At 45.3% G+C, this 20,287-nt stretch overlaps 1 protein-coding gene across 1 annotated transcript; it reads left to right on the top strand.

Moving 5' to 3' along the window:
- Window positions 1-353: 353 nt before the first annotated feature.
- Window positions 354-4,203, top strand: T265_06908 (hypothetical protein; the record flags this gene model as incomplete). Its single annotated transcript, XM_009172306.1, has 5 exons — window positions 354-414; window positions 491-605; window positions 2,189-2,286; window positions 2,658-2,743; window positions 2,848-4,203. The coding sequence occupies 5 exons, from the start codon at window positions 354-356 to the stop codon at window positions 4,168-4,170; spliced, it is 1,683 nt and encodes a 560-aa protein (XP_009170570.1).
- Window positions 4,204-20,287: the final 16,084 nt, after the last annotated feature.

Genomic DNA, 20,287 nt, shown 5'->3' with positions numbered 1-20,287 from the left:
CTTCAGGTGTTCGACAATCGTTTTCTCAGAACCATAGCTCGTGTGGGTTGGTATCGGCGAATCCGTAACGAGGCAGTTAGAAAGCGTGTTTTCGGTTGTGTAACGGGTACTTTCATTGAAGAATGTGTCCAGCATCAGAAGCTGCGTTGGTTGGATCATGTGTTGCGTATGCCAAACCATCGTTTGCCGAAGAGAGTGCTGTTTTGCATGCCCAATTCAGAGAGGTGGCCACCCTTTGGCTTGGCGGAGGAGTATGAAGGAGATCACGAAACTCTTGGGTGCTGTCGGTGCTACTCACCTTCCAGGATGAGGACCGCGTGATCCTCACCGTGCCTGGTTAGAGACACCACAAGATGTGGCTTCCAACCGATGTCAGTGGCGTTCGTGTTGTCAGTTTCTGTCCAGATCGCCTGAGTGAATGTCTGGAGGTGTAGGCACCTCGGAATGCTTGTAGTAAACTAGGACTAAGTCCCTTCCCTTTTCTTTACAGTAAGGCTTTCAAATAAGTCATGGTTGTACAGCAGTGAAGCATCGGTGTTGAAAACTGATGTCATGCTGTCGATGATGATGATGATAATGATGCTAACAGAGCCGGGCGAAAATAGGTTTGTGAGACAGACAGTCTTCTGGCATCCGCTGTACATGCCCTAGCATTTCAATCAGTTCAGTTTATTGACTACAAACCGTGTGCCATGATGTCATGCTGTCGGGCTGTTCTTTGTTCAGCTTTTTGGCATTGCTGGAACTTTAGGAGCTGAGTTCCATCCGCTATACCCCACAGGATCTTTGCAGCACAGCCAGGCCACCACAACAATGTGACATCTTTGGGTTGGGTTCTGCCATATTAGTTGGTGCCTACTTAATGACTAACGAGCGAGAATATGAGCGCTGTAATGTGTCCTGGTCTGTTACGTCCCACAAGATCATCCGTTGAGGTGACGTTTGAGGTTTTAAGTTTTCCGTTTATGCTTCATTTGTGCCCCATTTTCGTTGGTCTGTTTTCATGTTTTGGCTGAGTCGAAACTGGGTAAACTCCCGAGGGTCCCAAAGAGGTCCTAAAGCCCTATAACCCCTCCGCTGCTCACTTTATGGTCGACGGCTTCAGGAGTTCAACCTATTTCCCTTGGGTTACCGCCGTCGACCTGGTGTCTTATTCTTCACCAGGCGAATTCTCCAGGTGCTGCGCTCTGTAGTGACTGTTCGACACAAGGTTACGAGCTCAAATGGAAGCTCTTCAAGCTAAGGAGGATTTATGTTCCTTTAGGTGCTACACTTCCCATCCGGGTGATGACCAACCACTTCCTGGGACAGCTCCAAACGTACGCTGGATACATACCCACTGAGTACTCAGGATCCTGACATTTCGGTCGTAGCTGCCCACAACGACAAGACTTACTTGGGCAGAGGTAATTTAGTGTTTTTTTAGTGAAACATTCTTTAGTACTAATCTCTTCCGGCACTCAAGGACTAATGGTGATAGGCGTAGAGAATTAATGATTAGATTGCAAACCGGTAAGCTTACACGGAATATTACTGATTCATTCACACTTACTAGGGTTGTTTCGCAATAATTCTGCATAAACTACCTAGGGGTGAATTGTGCTAGTGTCACAATGAAACTTCATTAGCCAGATGCCCTCAAGCCGGCAAGTTATGTTTGTCTCTAGCATTCGATGGTTGCCCATGATTCTTACTGAATATTTGCATGGGTTTTCTTCGGTCAGACGTTTCGTTTCTACACTCTTCATGTGATTCAGATATTTGGTATTCCTCGGGGACTTCTAAATTATGTATTGAAAGGTTCGAGAGCTGTTGGTCTGCTGTCTCAGTCAGAGTTATAGCCCTATTGTGTTTTGATTCATAGAGTCTCATTAAAACCGCCTATTTTACTACAGATTCTAAATTCACACAGTTTTCTTAAAATGGTGGCTCCATTTCTTCTTGGATGATTCCCCTCCCATGTCTGCAGTGAATGTCAGAGTCCACCAGATTTTGTACGTCGAGGGCTACAGTAGGATTATGTGAACTATTCGGTAAATGCTCACATGAAGAACAATCCCGATTTTGGTTTGAGTTCCACTTCTGACCCTCGCTTTCTCCACTCTAAATAAAACACATCAATCGTTTGTAATACACTAACTGGGGCGAGACTACTCGGTGGTTAGAGCGCGAATTTACTGACTGCAAGGTCCGTGGTTCGAATCCGACCTCTGTCTCTCGACTTCCTCTGTCTAGGCTTGGGCAACCTGGCAGTATCCCAGTCCTCGTGCTTCCTTCAGGTGGCATGTTAGTTAGGCACCGAAAGGGTGCTACAGCTGAACAAATGCATGAGTGGGCTTCTTTACGGTATTCATTATTGGGGTTGTTTCTTGTCGATACCTTATATACTAGGGAACTGAGATCCTTTTATTAAACCAGTAGTCAGCATTGCTCACGGAGTTTTGTCTCTATATTTCTAGTGTTCACAACCGAATGATGTTTGTGATTTTCGAACAATTCAGGGGAGATGACTGATAAACCTAGAGAGAAGCCGACTGAGTTTTCTTTCTATGAGCCATATTTTTTCTGGCAACCAACCTTTATTGGTAGTCATGAAATTCCTCACGGTACTGAACATTAACTGTTCGATAGCTGTTGGCATCATTGCCTATTTTCAGTGGGTCTCATACATGCATCCGTTTTCTATCTCTGGCAGTCGACGGGTCTTCTGGACGCAAAATCTCGATTGGATGTTTCCTTTAAGGTTAGCATCTATCTTATGAAAATTCTTGTTGCCCGACTGTATCTTAGGTTAGTACGTTTTATTATGTATTTTGCAATCATTCCCTCCTTTTTTGCTCTCTTCAGTCGTTTTCAGACGTCAGCCAAACATCACCCACCCCCACTGACTTCCTCCAGCTCTTATCACCATACAAATCAGATCTTGGACCCCTCGTGTTTGAGGACTTCAGTGAACTTCTGACTCAGTACGAATTCCAAGAATGCTCTGTGGATGAATTCCGTGAACAGAGCCGTTTTATCCTAGAGTATGTATGGGAGAAATTGCACACCGGACACTGGAAAGATGTCCCTCTATGCTGGAGAACTGTGTATGCTGCTGTCCGTTTGGTACGTGCCCTTTATGTCATCGCCCGGCTGAAGCCATCCTTTCCATCTGATATGCAGTCTATGTATCTACAGCGTGCTCTCGAAGATTTGGATTACAGTCTGCTCATGGGCCATCCCGTTTTTGAGGGTTTAGCAGCTGAATTGGCTGCAGTTGTGCACAGAGGATTATCGAATTTGCATGGAGAACATAGTCTCCCAAACGAGGACAGCCCAATGATCGCTTGTCCTATGGCTGGTTTTCCTTCAGTTAATCCCAATTTATGTCCTTTGAACCGTGTATTCCGTCCGAGTATGGAAAAATTTCTTGCTTTGATGAGGGTCGGCCAGCCATTTATTCTTACTGGTGCTATGACCCACTGGCCGGCTTGTCAATCGGGTAGCCCGCATGCTTGGACTGTGAATTATTGGCGACGATGTTTTGGCTACCGGATCGTACCTGTCGAAATAGGCCGCAAATACACGGACGAATCATGGGGTCAAGAACTGATGTCCATCACTCGATTTATTGATCAGTTTGTGTCCACGAGTTCGGATTCGTGTGATACAAAAAGCCAAACTCCTAATCCACCAATCGGCTATTTAGCTCAGCATCAGCTTTTCCTTCAGATCCCTGAACTGGGTTATGATGTACACACCCCAGACTACTGTATGGTTAGCGGGAATGAAAGCTCAGATGTGTCTGATGTTGACATTAATGTGTGGTTCGGTCCAGCGAACACCGTTTCTCCGCTTCATCATGACAGCGATCGAGCAAATTTACTGACCCAGGTAAACGGGTATAAATATGTGGTTCTGTTCACAGCTTCCGAAACGCCTCTCGTGTATCCACACCCGGAGAAAATGTTATCCAATACTTCCCAAGTGGATGTGGAACATCCAGATCTGGCTAACTTTCCACAGTTTGCATTGGCTCAAGGTTTTCATGGGATTCTGGGTCCTGGAGAAATGGTGTTCATCCCACCTCGGTGTTGGCACTATGTTCGCTCACTGACTACCAGCTTTTCCGTGAATTTCTGGTGGAATGTGATAGATTCCCTCATTCCCCCATGGCCTCATGACTAACGTTAATATGTTTGTACTCGCAACAGATTTCTGTACAGTAAAGTTCTTCATCTTGTGTGCTTCTGTTGATATATGGGGCTAGTAAATACCGTCACCCAAATAGTGAACTTGGTCGATCTTTGTGTAGTCATGGTCGTTTGCTGAATAGCTACCTGTTATTTCGACCTTTTGGCGAGGATAATGTTTTTCAAGATGTTCTAGAAACATTGTAAAAATCTTATTGGAATCAATGATGGGGTCTATTCGCTGCAATTTGTGAGAAACTGGTACCTAGCATGCTCTGGAATATCAACCTTGTAATAAACTATATTCTACAGGTATGATCTTACCACAGCAAGATAACGTTGTCCCCCACTGTGGAGGCTCGCTAAAATAGTCTATTTTGGTGATGGGTTGTTCTCTTTTTTGAAGATCTTATCACGTAGTTATTATCCTAATAATAACTATCCTCGGAACCGTAAAGTAAGCATTGTCCATTTAGACATAACCACCGGAATTATACAGAAAATGGTGAAGCAGCAGTTTATTATCTAAAACTCTTGGAGATGTCATACTGACAAGCGTGACCTCACAAGTGGGGCCATTTCCATGCACTCTTGATCGATTCGGCTCGGTAATGTTCCCGCAAGTAGCGGCTTTCGTTCCGCTGTCACTTCACATCCTGTCTTCAGTGAAACCTTCACTAACAAGGCTTTCTTTAGTAGACGGTGATCGGGCGTACTTGATACATGTTCTCAGCGTACGTTGCTTCTTTTCTTCAAGACTCATCGTTTCGCTGCATATCATTTGTTTTGAGCTTTTAACGCACTATGATAAAGTACCGAAGTTGTTTCCGAAATACTGAATCATTGAGCATCAGTGGGCTGACTAGCATTGCCAGTTGACTGGCCAGTAGCGCACCTCCGCATACACCATTTCATCTAAGTAAAGCATCTCGCAATCTCTATTTGTGAAAAGAGTGAGAGCGGAATATTCGCGTTTGGCCCAGTAAGCACACTCGTTTCAAAGCGCGGCAACGTCGCAAAGAGCGACTACGGACGCAAATAAGCCGTGTGATGATGTTTGAAAAGACGGAGTGGACATAGCCATATGACATATGACCGGCTTCTTTTCGTCCCATATAACTTTCTCCCTAAACTACTACTCCTTGGATGACGAAAGAGCAACAGCTTCGTCTGTACGGTACATCAAGGTCTGTCCGATCGAATCCCCAAACGCATAGAATGAGAAAGTGAGTGCACTAGGTTGCTCAGTAGTTGGAGCACGAATTCGCTGACCGAAAGGTCTGTTCGAACCCAAACTCTGCATCCCGGCTTTCCCTGTGTAAGCTCGAACAACGTGTCAGTATCCCGGCCGTTGTGCTTCCTTCGGGCGGCATGGCAGCTAAGCACCGAAATGGTGCTACAGCTGAGCGATCAGTAAGAGATCCCTGTACAATAGTTTTGGAATTAATTTTGGTAGAATGAACGTGTCAGTTCCCGGCCGTTGTGCTTCCTTCGGGCGGCATGGCAGCTAAGCACCGAAATGGTGCTACAGCTGAGCGATCAGTAAGAGATCCCTGTACAATAGTTTTGGAATTAATTTTGGTAGAATGAAGTCAACCGGTCAAATCAAATAGTAAAAGCCGTTTTCGCACTCAACAACATCGTTTCTCTCTGCATGCCTGATAACAGGATTGGCCGTACAATACAATAGCCTTCATAAGAAATCAATGCCTTTGGGACCGTTTGTTCGCTTGCTTTCCGGAAGTGTTGTGTACTGACCGAATTTCGAGTGTTTCCATCAGGTCCGCCCCTTTGAAATCACTTTCACTATTCAACCAAGCAGTTGAATGTTATCTCTAACTATGATGGTCGCCTGGAATGACCGTTATAGCGAATTTGTTGAGGAAATCGGGTTCCGTACATCCGCCGTAAGATCATCTAAGAACGGTCATATGTAAAGTTTTGCTTATAAAAGGCGGGTTCCTCTGTACTTCGAATATCGGTTTAATTTAACTCAGGTGAGGCTTCTGCACTTCACGCATAGTGTGTCATCCACAGAGTAGATTCGTTGGAATGTTCATCAAATTCTCATTTCATGCCAGTTAATTCGCAAATAGGTGGTTGTTTTAGCCACACTGCCTGAAAACCCATGAACTTGTGACGGGAAATCGACTTTTATCGACTGAATTGATGGGTTTGAAGTCGTGCACTAACCAGGTGGCAGCTTAAGCCTTATCCCACTTGTATGAACTTACAAGCAGCGGCGAGGAATCCACTCTTCAGAAACTCAGCTTAAGTTACGAAACCACATTCAAACAAAATGATTGGCAGACTAAGTTCTAACCAATCCTTTGGATGCATGCATTACGGGAACCGAGTGAGAGTCGCACTTTCCGTCAAGTTTAGCGCGGTTTACACAGCTCATATAATCATCCAAGTGCTGTCCTGACAGCTCGAAGTGCCCCAAAGCATATTTTTCAGGAGCTTGGCGAGTCAGTTTGATTGTAGGAAGAATACCATAATGGACTTGCCTTCCATTGCCCGTACCAACATTCGCGGTTCTGTATACGTTAGAACTCCTATACTGTCGCCGGAGTTATGGTGCTTCAGTTGAACCTTTGTATTATAGTTGAAATTATTGCTGACGGGTTGCATTGATGGCTGTTGGTTTCTTCGCTAGTTCTTGCGTTCTCATGAATTTCTGAAGATCTGGTCATGATGTACCCACCCCCGTTCACGTCAGTGATTTTGTTTGTTTTATGTGAAGCGACTTCGTTGTCACATCGTGAAATTCCTAAGTGAGTTCTGGGGATGGGCCATAAAAACCATCAAACCTGTGCGTAGATGGTTTATTGATTTGCCTACGCTTAACACCAACCATTCGTTACTGTCCGGTTCTTTGTGTTTCTATCCTCGTCTTGCGTTCATGATGCGTGGATGAGCCTACCGAGAGAGCGAGGCATGCTTGTTAGATATCCAGAGTTCAAACTCCGGCACACGGAAAGATATGCACCTCTGACGAACATTAACAACAGCAACGCCCGAGTCTACTGCTTCTCTCCTTTGGTGTGGATTCCTCAAAATAGTTGCACCAGGACAGGAGTACTGCTGTTCAAACGAGAGTGATGTGAATATGATTCCTACAAACTCCGCAACCACATACAAATCTGGTATTATTAGCTGAGGAGGTGTGAGAGGCCTTTGAAGTCGGCCGCTCCATTTTCAAGTTGCCCATCGTTCTACTGCAATAGACTTGGTCAAGTCGGAATGTCCATGTAGAATAGGACCGAGTTTTGTACCATTTCATTCCAGACGCTTTCTCGTAAGCGGCAGAAAGAGTGGTTTCCGTGGCCTAGGTGGTGCGACGAACGGATATGATTCTGATGTTTGTTTTCCTCCAAATATCTCGGACGGTGCGATAAAACCTTTTATGCCTAGGCATTTGAGATCAAGCCAATATTTTACTCAATAGTTTTAGAAAGTTGACAAAATTATGTCATCCGTAGTAATGACTAGATAAATATAGTTGACATACTTGTTCTCGGAGTTCTCTTGTCAACTATCCGCCCGATGATGGCACACTTCCACCTTACGTTACTGGTCAGATAAGGGTTGTTCAAAATGCAGATGGAAATCCCAAATTTGGCCACGATCAGTGATAATAGCTGCCTTTGCTGTCCCCGCTCCAATGCCTTAGTGCCGGAAAAGTATTCGCAACACAACACCTTTATTGCGAACAAGCGAGCACGATGGGTATCGCGGTATCTAAAGCGCACTTTTGACCTTGCGTCCGTCAACCTTATGTTTCACTTGAACCCAAATTGCACAAAATTAGCGAAATACACCCATTTGCATACCAATTTGGTTTGGACGGGAGACTTACCTGGAACCCAGTTGAGTCCCTCATTTGTAGTGTTTTCAAGCCACTGAATTTACTGTGTGAGGCCGCCTCATGTTTTAGATGGTACGATATTCGAGATATCGCGATGAATGTACAGACGTGATACCCTGCTCGTAAGGTCGCTGAAAATTCTCCGACAGCCTACTGCCGGTTTCGTCCTTCTCGGAGCTCATTACATAGTCGCAGTTCGCGAGTTTCCTTCAGCCTTATGTTCTACTTGAACCCAAATTGCTCGAGAACATCATAAACGATAGATTCAGCTGGGTTTCAGATGAGTCTCCAGCAAAGACAAATTTGTTTTCTGATTTCTTGTAATCTCAGTTCCAGTAGAACATAAGATTAATAGAGACTCGGGGGCTGCACCTACCTGCTGAGCCCCAAGAAGGGTGAAACCGGTCGTGGGCTGTCGGAAAATTTTCAGCCACTTTATGAGTTGCACATTAGGCCCACAGCTTATTTTGCAACGTTTTTTCATTCCGAGATGCAAGAACGATGGATCATTCCAAAATACATAATCACCTGATGATCGGTTCTATGAAACCAACTCTTGACAAAGTTGTTGAGTGACCAGAGCCAACTTTCATAGTTAAACTGTTGTCTTTTCGGGAAACAACTATACATTGATCATTTTCATGTCTAGAGATGAACGGAGGAACATCGAATTTCTCGATGCTACATACGGAAATCTGAGTTAAACGGTCTGTTAATTATCAGATTCTCTGAGATGGTCGGTAACCAATTACAGTGATATGTTCAAGGGTTGGTCCTTCAAAGTGTTCATTTTCATGTGAAGACTACAACATTCATCGCGTCTGGTCACAACCTGACGTGCAGTTTCTCATCAGCCCTCAGGAAGAATCCCACATCAGGACAGGCGAAGGCTAGCATCGCCTCGTCGAGTGCTTTTGTTGCAACTCTGAATCTCTACAAATATGTGAACAAATCCGAAAAATTCATACTCAGTATAACAGCCTTTAGGTCATGAGATGACGTTTCGTCGACTTCTTCTGAGACTGCTGAAGCAATGAGAGTGAAAAACAAATCTTGTTTTATCATTTTTTAAACTTCCTCGATTCTTCTGATAATGTTTCATGGGACGCCTCCAGAGAGTGTTGAACTCACCGCTCGTATGATGCTGAGCGAAATTAGTTGTCGTAATGCCACATCTGGACCAGAACTGTATCTATGCCGGCCGAGTAGATCAAGGCAGCCGACAGGGGTTAGCTTTTTCGGATTTGTCTGGAAATCTCGGCGACTGTTGATCTAGCTGACCCGATGCCACTACTCTCTTCACTACGAGTTCAGCGCCTATGAAATCTGTGGTAACCAATCCCCTTTCATTTCGTCATCAGTGATTTGGATATTCAGTTCGAATCTCCATAGCTTTACTGCACCCATGACAGAATCATTTTGGATGATCAGACACTCAGAAGACAAACATACCCTTCTGAAATGGTTCCGGTATCCACACACATCATCAGCATCATTCAGATCGCTACCATATAGAGGCATACAAGCAATAAGTTACAGCAGTGCGAAGCTATGGGTTTTGACTGATTCGTCTGTCTGTCTTCGCATTTGTATCCGGTTGACAAGCAAACAAGAGGTCGATCGGCCTCCTGCGACATGAGTTCGGCTTTTTTGTGCTTCTACTTTCCCCTAGGTTTATACATAAGATTCCACCTCAGGTATGTTACACAAACCAGAAATACTTGGTCTGTCCATGAACGGTTGTTGCCGGAAGCTCCCGAAATTGTGCGACCAAACTTTCCCGCACTATGTTTACTGGACGCCACCAACACAGGCTTGTGGAATTTGGACCATATCCCATTGGCCACCGGAGGATTCACTGTGATTCAAGTCTGGCTTGCGAAATTCTCACCACATCCAGCTTCCACCGTGGATATATACTTATTCTCCCTAATTCAACATAATTTCGTGATTGCCTTCTAAAAATACCCATAGGGTCATATTCACTGCAGGATAGATTCGCCCACTTTATATGTCTATATTCTGAAATAAGTTGCAGCTACGGTTGTGCAGGCGCCATGCTTGTCTCTTCAAATCCTAAACTAGGTAGTCACCATACATTTGTCCACCTCCGTATCCCCTGACATTTGGAATTAAACAATCCTGCATTTCTGTATAACGCATACTGGTCATCCCCTCTGTTGTTGTTTTTAACCGAACACTAACGCACTACGTTGTAAAGCTTTTTTGGTGCTGTACTTGTATTTTTTTTACCCAAAAACCACTGCGTCAGACTGAATATGCCACAAGACAACCGGTACTGAACGCTCCGTACAACAAAAACGGTTGTAAGTTCCAGAAGCCGACTACAGCTATGTATACAGAAATCTACATGGAATCATTAATGTTAGCTTAGTCTACTCAAACTCTAATAATGGACTGCTTCTGTGTCTAACTTGATTAGTTTAATATAAAAAGACATTACTTGTCTGGTGAAAACTTTTGAGTCCATTTTAACTTTTTGCAGGCCAGTCGCAGTTGAGAATGTACCATAAACATCTATATGACCGTTGCTGATTCTTTTGGGCTTTTCCGAATTATATGATTTGTATAGGAAGCAATGCGTCCCAGCAGGGCTATCTTTTCTGAACAAGTACCTACTTGTGTACAGCGTTCGTTGGTGGTATATCGAACAAGTATTCTAAACAGCATCATAAAGGAGAGATTCGGTTGGATTCCAAGTGAGTCTCCCGGCAAAAGCGAATTAGTATGCAAATGAGTGTACTTCGCTAATGTAGGGTATTGTTATATCGTTGACATGTGAACCCCCTGCCGGAAATTCATCTTGGAATGGATTGACTTGGTCTAGCCAGTTTTCCATCCGTACAGTAAATCGGACATTCCGCACTTTTGGAGGTCCGATAAATTGGATCTTGTCAATGTTGCTCATCCATAAACCAGACCACTTTCAATGCGAAATTTAAAACTCAGTAGTTGCGAAGCTGGGGTAAAGTACATAAAGTACTATTAGCTTTATTATATTGTTTATTGTCGGCGTCCCTTCCGTGGCCCTGTGGCGCAATGGATAACGCGTCTGACTACGGATCAGAAGATTCCAGGTTCGAATCCTGGCAGGGTCGCGGACTCTTATGTCCGTCATTGTGGGCGAGAACTGAATTATGCGAGCCCACTATCAGTAATTTTGATCTGTAGGGGAAATCTCAGTGAGTGGAGTAGGCGCTCTCCTCATTCTCAGAACCTTCGTAAAAATGTTTTATACTACTTATGAGTAGTTCATTGGTATCGCAGCGTTGCTTGGGGAAGGTGGACGGTGCTACACAAGGCGACACAAGCCTACTTTTATTATTTATCGGAATTAAGAGGCCCGAAGATCGTTTCAATTTCCCCATTTCCTTTTTCATTAGCCAATCCGACGTATATTGTGTAAAGTTTAACTCGAATATGTCCCTCCGGGCAGGGTCGGGACTCTTATGTCCGTCATTGTGGGCGAGAACTGAATTATGCGAGCCCACTATCAGTAATTTTGATCTGTAGGGGAAATCTCAGTGAGTGGAGTAGGCGCTCTCCTCATTCTCAGAACCTTCGTAAAAATGTTTTATACTACTTATGAGTAGTTCATTGGTATCGCAGCGTTGCTTGGGGAAGGTGGACGGTGCTACACAAGGCGACACAAGCCTACTTTTATTATTTATCGGAATTAAGAGGCCCGAAGATCGTTTCAATTTCCCCATTTCCTTTTTCATTAGCCAATCCGACGTATATTGTGTAAAGTTTAACTCGAATATGTCCCTCCGGAGTATTTCGCCCGCGGTTGTCCCAACCTTAAAAGCTGATGAACTCGCTTGTGGTAATTCGCACAAATCTATAGAGCGATCCCAAAAGAATTTTTCGTTATTACGAAATCTCATTCAGCAGCAGCTACCCGATATTTGCAGAAGGCTTTTGAGGTTATCTGTGAGGTGTAATTCTGTCCTCGACGTCACCGTTCAGAGGGCATAAAGAAACGACTTAATCTGCAGTGCCCGGATGCGTTCCGTCATCGGCGTAAACGAAGGTCTCTTATGGACATGAAGCAGTGAACGTCTCATAGGTTTCCGATCTTTGGCTGTATACCTAAATATTACGTATTCGTCCTTGGACATTTGTACATTTATCATGTTTATCTGGATTCGGCGGAAAATAATTACAAAATTGTCCTAATCCAGGCATTTCGCATAACCGAGGCATGGGCTACATGATAACACAAGTTGATTGCTTTCCTGTGGAAAACTAGACATGAAACCAAATATCTTATTGGTTACTCGGCGCATATCATGAATACGACGACTTTTGGAGAAAGCCGGATGAGATATTGATTAAAAAAACCTTTTCGCCGTTATGTGGATCTAGATGGTTATCACTAGACTTCATTGTTCATTAAGACCCTCCTGATTCATGTTTCGGGATGAGTGTACTTCGACCATCTGCGTTACGACCCCCGTTTCCGGTGTTTTTCTCTCTCGTCAATCCACGCTAACATCGCTGTCGCTCGCGAAGATGATTCAGTTTGAATGTCGTTTCTCAGTAGGTTGCACTCTTTTACACTCTCACGACTAAGGACATTTCGAACGCGATCTCAATGGCAGAACCGAAATTCCGGTTTAACGAGTGTAAGCAGCTTTTAGTGAATGTAATTCATCGCCTTGCATTGCGTGAAGGATCCAAATAATACTTGATGTTAAGCATAATAGTTTTTTAAGCACAGTCTCTTCTATGACAATCAGTGGCGTCTACTATAAGCCCCCCCCCCGTCGCGGAAAGACTGTCCGTATAGGGACTGTCTTTTAGCTCCCCAGAGTTTTTCTTGCTGAATATGCATGTGTTTTCCCATAGGCATCGACCAAACAAACATTACTAAACTGTGTGGGAGGCACCATTTTTCTGGAAAAAGTAACACATCTGCTTAGACTCACGCAACTCTTTTATTCTAGTTCACTATACTGAATTTCCTTATTCATGTTTCCATAAATGATTTCTTATGCACGTTTCCACAGACCATCTGCAAAATGTGGGTTTTGTAGTACCACAAACTCTGTGTGGGAATCAGATTACACAGTACTCATGAAGCGCATTTCCGTTTACATAAAGTATATTTTTATGCAACGGTTGTTCATGTCGGTCTGCATGGTGCATGGGGATTGTCTTCGGAATTTAAACTCGGTCATTACGATAAGGCTGTTCATATCGTTCCTGTGATAGATACACACTCAACTATCTGTAAAATATTTTTACCACATTTTGAGGGTGTGCCAGTAGGGATTTCGTATTCAGTCATAGCTGTACAGGGTCTGGTTCCATGTTTTTAAAGAAAGAACAGATTTTCAGGTGTGTGGTTTGGAGTAACGGGAAGGGGAAAGGAAGCCTGTTCGCAGCGGAAGAATCAAGCAATCCAATTTCTGTTAATTCTACCATTGCTGGAGTAAGACATCTCTCAGCATCATCATCAAAGACAGCAACATCAGCGTTGGCACTGATGCTTCACTGCCTTACAACCATAAGCTTCGTCTAGTTTATATATATATATATATACATATACATATATATATATATATATAATTGTATTCAAAGCCCTACAGTGAAGTGAAGGGAAAAAAGTGGGTGAGGGAGGGGACCTAGTGCTGGCCTATGTCAGGCATACTGAAGTGCCTACACCTCCGACCGCTTAATCAGATAACCTGGAAAGAAACTGACAGCATGAACGCCACTGACATCGATTAGCTGCCATTTCTTGCAACGTCTCCAGCCAAGCACAGACGGGGTCACGGGGACCCCATCCTTGAAGTTGCACAACACCAACAACACCCAACCTAATCGTCCTCCTGTCTACGTGTGGGCGTCCTGGCAGTATCCCAGCCCTCGTACAACCATGACATACACAACTGACAATTGACCGATTAGAATTCGTTTGCTTGCTTTCTGCCACATGCATGCCTTCTTTTTTGGAAAACACACCAAGTCAACTTATTTGAGCGGTATGAACGCGCTACAAAAAGAAGGAATCCCCCCTGTGTGCAAGTGAGCCGAATTGTTGTGTAGCTTTTGAACTGACCGCTTTATGGCGCAAGTATGGCTGAAAATCGTGTGTACAGCCCACATACTGATGGAATGGCTGTGCTAAAAGTTTTCAGACCTTCTTCCTGGGTTTGGATATTCAGGTACAGATATCTGCCTGGTGGACAGACAAATATTGATTGACTGCGTTTGATTTTAATTGTTCGCAGATGGCACATTCTGAAGCAGGACTTTGCACTTTGAAGGTGCAAGGCGCATGCCAAAAGATGGAATGATGGTGGTCAGTTTATTCAACAGGGCTTGTGCTTCGCTATGGGCTTCAAAGATGAGGGCGATGTCATCTGCGTACTCCAGGTCGACGAGGCTCTCGCCAGCAACAACTTGAATACCGGGGTTTTGAAAGCCGTCCAGTGTTTGCCCGATTATTTCATCGATGACGAAGTTGAACAAGAATGGGGAGAGTTGACATCCCCATGTCTGACACCACTCTTTGTAGGGAAGCTTTTGGAGGGCTCACCATACACCCTCACCCGCCCAGAAGTATGTGAATATAGGGATCGGATTATGTTTACAAACTTCTTGGGCATACCCTGTTGAGCAAGTGCAGTTAACAGGACTGATCGGTCAACAGAATCGAACGCACCCTTGAAGTCAAGGAATACCAGGATTTTGGGTCGTCTGTACATATGGCCTTCCTCTAGCATCTGACGGAGTGTGAAGATGTCAACGCAGCCTCTACCCGGTCGAAATCCCGCTTGATTCTCACGAGTCAAGAATTCGCGTGCCGCCATAAGACGACGAAGAATCAATGACACCATAAGCCCTGTCACAACAGGCGTCAAACTAACGCCTCTGTGGTCGCTACATTCACTGCGAGTACCCTTTTTGAAAATGGGCACCACTTTCGATTCCCACCAGTTGTCTGGGACGGTCTCCTTCTCCTAGATAGACCCAAACAGGCTAGACAAGCACTGGCTAAGGAATCCACCGCCATCCTTGAAAAGAGCAGGTGGAAGGTCATCAGGACCAGCAGCGCGATGACGCTTGAGTAGAGAAATGCATTTGGACACTTCTGAGACTGAAGTTGGCTCCGTATTTACGGTCCACCTTACTTTTGAAGGCTGCTGCTCGAAGTACTGTGCCCAGCGGTCCAAATGTTCTGCTTTGCTGCATATCAGGGAGCCATTTTGGTCCGACTGTTTCACTGACAAGAGGTTTCCGAGGACCAGTCGAACGAATCAAGTGGAACAATTTGCGCGCGTTTCCAGCATTCTTTGCATCCTCTGCCGGGTGGAGTTGTGGCGGCGACCAGGTTTCTCGGTATGCGCAGACACTCAGTCTCGCCTGGCGTCGGATGATGCGCCGGGTGGAGTTGTGGCGGCGACCAGGTGAAATTTGTCGCCGCGTCTCCAGCAAAGACACGGTCCTATCAGAGATCCAATGATTGGATGAGGTTGGCTGAGTTTTACCGCAAGCAGACGCTCCTGCTTTGATTAGCGGTTTGCATATTTTTCCCAGTGGCCGTTTATATCCGACACCGTACCGTCCGGCAGGCATTCGAAGAGCTGGTTCTGATAGTTTCGTTTGACTTCTGGGTCCAATAGCTTCTCAATGGCTATGCGAGGTGTGCGCGTTTTGCTGCGCCTGAAAAGCGCAATGAAAAGCAGCAGCGTACAAGTGCATGTTCCAGAAGGAGCGGCAGGCGGTGATTGACCCTCGCCACCGATAACTGACGGCGATGTGGTCTATTTGAATTCGGCGCTGGTTTGATGGTGGGCACCACGTTGTCAAGCGATTTCCGCTGTTCCGGAAATTCGTACTGCATAGGAACAGCCTGTGATCGGCACACATCTGAAGTAACCGGCCTCCTTTGTCCGTACGTCTAGTGTCCGAACCAAGACGACCACCCAATCGAGCCTCAGCAGCGCTTATCTGGGCGTTCATATCACCAGCAACCACAACGATATTTGAGCTTTTAGCCTGCTGTAGAGGGGCACGTAGAGCATCATAGAAACTGTCCTTGGCAGATTCAGGGCTACAGTCAGTTGGGGCGTATGCGGACACAATACACAAGGTGCGACGAACCTCACTTTCTCTAGATTCTCTGACAGATGTTGCCAAACGAACCGCACAGAGGCGATTGTCTACGGGTATCCAATCAAGCAGAGACGCTTCCGCTCGTTTGCTCAATACAATATCCACCCCCAGCATATCCAACTGCAGCGGCCTCTGCATCACCAAAGGTGCGCAGTCGGAACCTGGAAGAAAGCGAGGGGGCAGTCAGTTCGATCACAGTACTTGCGTCCTGCAGACAACGTGCATCAATAGAGATGGAATCCAGTGTACGCGCAAGAGCCACCTGTTGATCTGCTTGCTTGAGTGTGCGAACATTGAAGGTGGCTTAGAGACAGGCTTTCGGGGTTGGGACACAGACTTCGAAGTGTTTAGGGTTGTAACTGAACTCGGACGTGCAGAAGCTGCAGCTGAGTGTGATGCAGGGCGAGCACCACGGCCAGTCCTAGAGCTGGAACCTGCGGAGAAAGTATTCGAATTTGGGTGAGGGAGGGTGAAAGTGTAGGAAAGTGTAGGAATGGAGGCGTAAGCAGTAGCCTGTTTTCGCTTACTCACCCTGCTGTATGCAGCAAGTAAGGCGACCCGGCTGATGGCACCACGCGACGGCCGATGTGGCATGAGAATATTGTTAGTTGTGTATGTCATGATTGTACGAGGGCTGGGATACTGCCAGGGCGCCCACACCTAGACAGGAGGACGATTAATGTCATCAACCAAAGCCTTTGGGTCAAAAGCCTAACCGCAAGGCAGCGGTGTTCGGCTGGAGATGCAAGTACATTACCATTTTTTTACGGAACACGTCGCCATACGTGTTCCAACCCCCAACCTGGAAGGCCAGGAGACTGTGTTCGTCGGGCCTCTACCAATGGACCAACCTGGTATGAGAGACTCTGTGAGCATCGTGCGGACACTCCCCAGTATAATCGCCGAGGTACACAAGCCGCCACACCACGGTAAGGTCCAGTCTCTTCGTGACTTGACATCTACCTCGCTGTGTCTACGGAAAGCCTATACAATTTACGTCCTTCATATGACGCAGTTTATTTTAACACTGATAAACCCTCACGTCGAGACCGGTTGTCACTCAGTGCCTGTAGAATTTGGGAAACCGAATAGCTCTGATTTCCACATTACAATGTAGTTGAGTTTGCTCTCGATGGCGAAATTACAGGTTGAATAACCTGAAGTTCACATAAGAAGTGAAACCCTATTGGTTCTGGGATTATCAGTCGGAGCTTAGACAATTGATTACTTTATGTACTGCAATTGTTCGACAATTTCCTATTAAAAGTTTGCGTTATCTGACAGCTTCCTAAAAACGGCCTTCTCTTTCACTAGAATCATTCACTCAGGTGGATGGAAAAGACGAGTGGATTAAGGTTATCTAACCTTTGTCAAAAAGCAACAAAATGTGAGTCTCGTATACTGGCAAGATAAATGATTTCATCATCACCTGACGGAATAGCGATTCTGGCACAGGAACGCCTACAAAGTATCGTTGGTGGGATAGTCAGCTATTCTTTCAGTCTTCCGGCTGAGTTTCTTTGGTTGAACTGACGGGCATTTCAGTCGCTGAGTAAGATGCCTGGAACATCACCAACGAACAATTTCTGCCTAAACGAATTGTCATTTTCAGAGGAGTCATATTCATCCCAAAGGTTCTTGGGAGGGATATTAAAGTCATGCATTTGGTCTGCAGAGAAAATGTTGTATTTATTTAGTTGCGGCGAAATATTTTAGCGACCCACCATGGACACATGAACAACAACATGAAGAGGAAATCTTACCTCTTTGGAAAATCCGTTTCTACATGCGCAACACTGGTGCTTCATCTCCATACGAACCCAGCGGGCAAGCCCGATCAGTTTAACTGACTGGCTGGCCGAGGGATATTGAAAATGATTCAAGCCGATAAAACACAGCGTACTAAGAATGAAGGGTTCAAGAGCTGTCTGGGTGAGCGTGAAAAGGATAAGCCTAAGAGTCCCACTGAATCTGACAGTCGAACTTCAGAGTTATTGGTAAAAGAAAATGGCTGGTGGGGGGATTTACCAATGTTGTTGCTAGCCTGTTTATGAACCAGACCCTGTTATTGTGAGTGAATTGATGGCATGAATCTCTCTTCATTCACTAGGAAATCGGAATACGACTAACAATGCATTTTTTCCACGCGAACCACGCGATGAAAGGATATACTCACAAGAAAATATGTAAATCTCAGAAGAGGCTACGACGATGTCGAGGGCATAGATGAAGAGTCGGTCATTTTCATAGACGCTAAATTCAAGGGGGGATTACTCCATTAAATTGTGACGGGTAGATTAGGGTCACGGAAGTTAGGCAAACTGTGACCAGATGTTTTGTTTAGTGTTGAAAATGTCGTTTAGCTGTAACACCTTTTCGGTGCCAAGCTGCCATGCCACCCGAAGGAGGCATGAGAGCTGGGATACTGCCAGGTTGCCCAAGCCCAGACAGGGAAATCGAGATACAGAGATCGGGTTCAAACCACGAACCTTCCGGTCAGTAAATTCGCACCCCGTCTGCTAAGCCATCTCGCCATGTCAGTGTTACTCGCCAAAAGAACCTCTAAAAGATGCAAGATAGGCTAGGAAGCCCACTCCGGAAGACGCACGATAACTCCACATGATAATAAGTCGAGCGAAGCGTAGGAAAATGAACATCACTGAATCTAAGTGCAAGAATTTGTGCCAGATGCCTGGTACTGATGGGAGTCGTCATCTATAAATGACTTGAAACATCACGCTGGTGCTCAGTCACCTGTTGATTTATCCGATCGCATATCCTTCAGTCAATCAGTCAATTTATCAGCTATAAACAGTGTGCCATAAGCACATTGGTTGTCGCTATTTCGGTTTCGATCACCGGAAAACGGGAAAGTGGAATACAAAGCTAAGCCTTGGAGGTGTGCTTAGTTCGTTTGGAAATCGGATAGGTATGCATTGAAGGCGATAGCTTTGATGTACGAGCGCCAATGACTGCGCGATTGGGCCATTTCCTCCAATGTCATTAACCACTGGTTATTTGAGTCCCGGGGTCACCAACCAGGAAGGCGGCAGTTGCCCATCCGACTTAGTTTACTGGTTAGTGGTTTCGTACTTGGTTGCCAGGTCATACAATCTCCAACTCTCTATCACTCCCACTCAGCACAGGGATGGGCGAAAAGAGTTCTGCGAGGCAGATGACCTTCTGGCATGCGGAGTACATGACACAACCAGCGCAACCTACGGAGCATATCCTTGTCAACGCTAGACGTTCACACGATACCCGAATATGTGCTTGAGCACATCGACTTATTTGACGTAAACGAGTTTTCCTCTACTGAAACCTCAATGCACCAGTTTTGTTGGTGTTCGACAACAAATGCCTCACCGTCCGACTGACTTCATGACGTCTAAGTTGTCGTTAGGATCTGTTTTAAACTGGGTTATTAATCGAGACCCACTGGAATTTTCCATGTCAAAGTGCGCAAAGCCTCTTAGAGTCTGTGTGGCCGGAAGTTTTAGACGGTTCTCATATCAGCGCTTACTTATCATTCATCATCAAACAGATTTCGGTGAAGTAAAACTAAGAAAGCAACCATCTATCGGGATCGAGGAGTCCCAAAACCCATTCTAGGTCCTAAAATTTAAAAATTTTCTACGTGGATTGTTTCACGATGTTTTGAAACACTACCTAGCGGATTTTTCGTTATAGCGTCAGGCTGACTTGCTAATAAACTGTTGTGTGTCGCAAATTTCAGAAAACCGCGCGAATTCGGTTGCGGTAGAGTGATGGGCCTGGCAATATGACTTCAAGGACAGGCATGAGGGGCAGCCGAGCTACTCCCACGCACTCTTCCTTATTACGAGCGATGAACCACAAGAGTAGCCACGCGCTGAAGGTTCCTGAATCATGGACGACCTTCGAATAGTATTCAGACACATCCAGGTAGTCAGGTTCGACCAGTGCGACCGCACAACATCCTCCATGCTTGTCAGTCCCACTCGCTCCTCGCTCTCATGTGAGTGCTTCTTCCGTCCCACACTTGCGGAGAATGCGTCTGAATTTTACTCTTGTGCTCAATTTCTCATGATGAGGAATAATCAATGGACAGTAA

The sequence above is a fragment of the Opisthorchis viverrini genome (assembly GCF_000715545.1).
Source record: "Opisthorchis viverrini unplaced genomic scaffold opera_v5_151, whole genome shotgun sequence".
NCBI classification, from domain to species: domain Eukaryota; kingdom Metazoa; phylum Platyhelminthes; class Trematoda; order Opisthorchiida; family Opisthorchiidae; genus Opisthorchis; species Opisthorchis viverrini.
Note: the sequence above shows the minus strand (reverse complement) of the source record. Positions and strands in the feature narration are given on the sequence as shown.